The sequence below is a fragment of the Pseudorca crassidens genome, unplaced genomic scaffold, assembly GCF_039906515.1.
Source record: "Pseudorca crassidens isolate mPseCra1 unplaced genomic scaffold, mPseCra1.hap1 Scaffold_228, whole genome shotgun sequence".
In the NCBI taxonomy this organism is placed as follows: Eukaryota; Metazoa; Chordata; class Mammalia; order Artiodactyla; family Delphinidae; genus Pseudorca; species Pseudorca crassidens.
The window spans coordinates 114,651-116,590 of NW_027136155.1; the positions used below are offsets into that span (position 1 = coordinate 114,651).

The window sequence follows — 1,940 nt, forward strand, 5'->3', positions numbered from 1 at the left end:
ACCACCCACCCCAGAACTCAGAACTGGGGGGACCTCACAGAGTCCGGCCCAATCCTCCTACCAGCACCGAGGCCCAGAGCTGTGCCACAGTGTACACAAGAGGTGCGCCCTCCATTCCTCTTACAGGGGCTCCAGGACCCGGGAGGCGAAGGCCCAGGTCTGAGGACCGTGTCCTCAGGGCACAGAGCAGAGGAGGCCCAGGCAGCGCCAGGAGCCAAGGGGAGGTGCGTGCCCTGAGTGTGTACCCAGGGGCTCCCCCTCCCAGAACAGAGGGGACCCCACAACACCCAAGTCACCCCACCGCCCTGTCAGCCCCAGAACCTGGGGCCGTGCTGGCTGCACCCTGAGGAGCCCCTTCACTTCCTTCTTCAGGTTGGCAGGGGACAGGCCACCCGGGAGGAGCGCCCCTGTGAGGCCCGAGGGCAGCCCTTGAGACGAGACCTGTAAGTGGCCTTTGTCAGGGCTGCCCAGGGTGCCTTTCTCCGCCGAGGCCGCTCACACCCCCTCTCTACCCCAGGTACGAGGTCCCCTGCCCACACTCCCGTGGGCGGCCCGACCCCAGTGATCAGGCCCCTGGTCGAGATGAGTGAGCTCCGCCAGCCTGAGGCCGACCTTGAGGCCCCAGTCCCGGCCCAGGGTCCTGTGGAGGCGCCGCTGCTGGGGGCTGCGGGGGAGGAGGCCGCATCCCCCTCGTCCTCCGCCTCCCCTGGCGCCCCCTCCTTCTCCGCCTATGCCGAGCCCTTGTCCCGCGAGGCACTTGTTGCGCTGATGGCTGACCTGGTGGGGTTCCTGCTCCTCAAGTTTCGTACCGGGGAGCCGACCTCCGAGGTGGAGATGCTGAGTACGGTCCTCCGGGAGCATCGGGACCACTTCCCCGTGGTCCTCCGCCTCGTTTGCGAGTGCCTGCAGCTGCTGTTTGGCGTGGACGTGAAGGTGGTGGACCCCCGCCAGCGCACCTACGTCCTGGTCCCCACCCTGGGCCTCACCTGGGATGCAGTGCTGAGGGCCGGGCAGCGCACGCCCAAGGCCGGCCTCCTGGTGCCGGTCCTGGCCGTGATCACCCTGTTCGGTGAACGCGCCCCTGAGGAGGAGGTGTGGGGAGTGCTCGGCAACATGCGGGTGTGTGCCGGGAGGGAGTCCTGCATCTATGGGGAGCCCAGGGAGCTGCTCACCAAAGTGTGGGTGCAGGAGGGCTACCTGGAGTACCGGCAGGTGCCCCACAGCGACCCTGCCCGCTACGAGTTCCTGTGGGGTGCCCGGGCCTACGCGGAGACCAGCAAGTGGCAGGTCCTGGAGCATCTGCTCAGGGTCAGTAGCTTGGATCCCAGGTCCTTCCCATCCCTGTGTGCAGGGGGTGTGAGCGACGAGGAAGAGGGAGCCTGAGCCAGAGCAGCAGCCAGGCTCCTTCCAGGCCCAAGTTCACTGGTAGCAAGTGAGGCTGGTCCTTCACTCTGAGTTTGAAGAGAGAGCGGTCGAGTTTCCAAGTAGTGAGGGCCCCTGCGAGTGGGGGGAACATGGTGTGTAGCATCTTTGGGTTCCTCTTGTGTAAGATGACATGGAATATCATCTGTGTTTTCTTTAGGAGTTTTTTAAATGTTATTCCGTTTAATGGAAGACTAAACAAGCTTCAGTGTCTAACTTTGTGAATGACATTGATTAGAATGTGTTTATAATTACCCAGTTTAAGAACAAGAGTTTTGCTCTTTTGTAAAAGAGACTGGGAAATCTCCCATTTCATTTTGTGACCCTGAAGCAGATAACACGGAATTGGAATCAGAACTGCTCTGGACATGTGAAAGTACTTAGCAGTAATGTAGATGGGGGAAGAATTAGAAAAATAAAAGTAATCGTAGTGAGTTTTTGCTTCTTATCCTGCTTGTCTGTCATTCTGTAAAACTAAGCTATCTCTGTTTAGTTGGATTTGCACGGTGATTTACGAA

At 60.2% G+C, this 1,940-nt stretch overlaps 1 protein-coding gene across 1 annotated transcript; it reads left to right on the plus strand.

The window, feature by feature from the left end:
- Positions 1–582: 582 nt before the first annotated feature.
- Positions 583–1,383, plus strand: LOC137218142 (melanoma-associated antigen 8-like). The gene has a single exon (XM_067724943.1). The coding sequence runs from the start codon at positions 583–585 to the stop codon at positions 1,381–1,383; it is 801 nt and encodes a 266-aa protein (XP_067581044.1).
- Positions 1,384–1,940: the final 557 nt, after the last annotated feature.

Excerpts from the sequence above, each read along its gene's own strand:
- LOC137218142 (XM_067724943.1), top strand. The coding sequence starts at position 583 with ATGAGTGAGCTCCGCCAGCCTGAGGCCGACCTTGAGGCCCCAGTCCCG.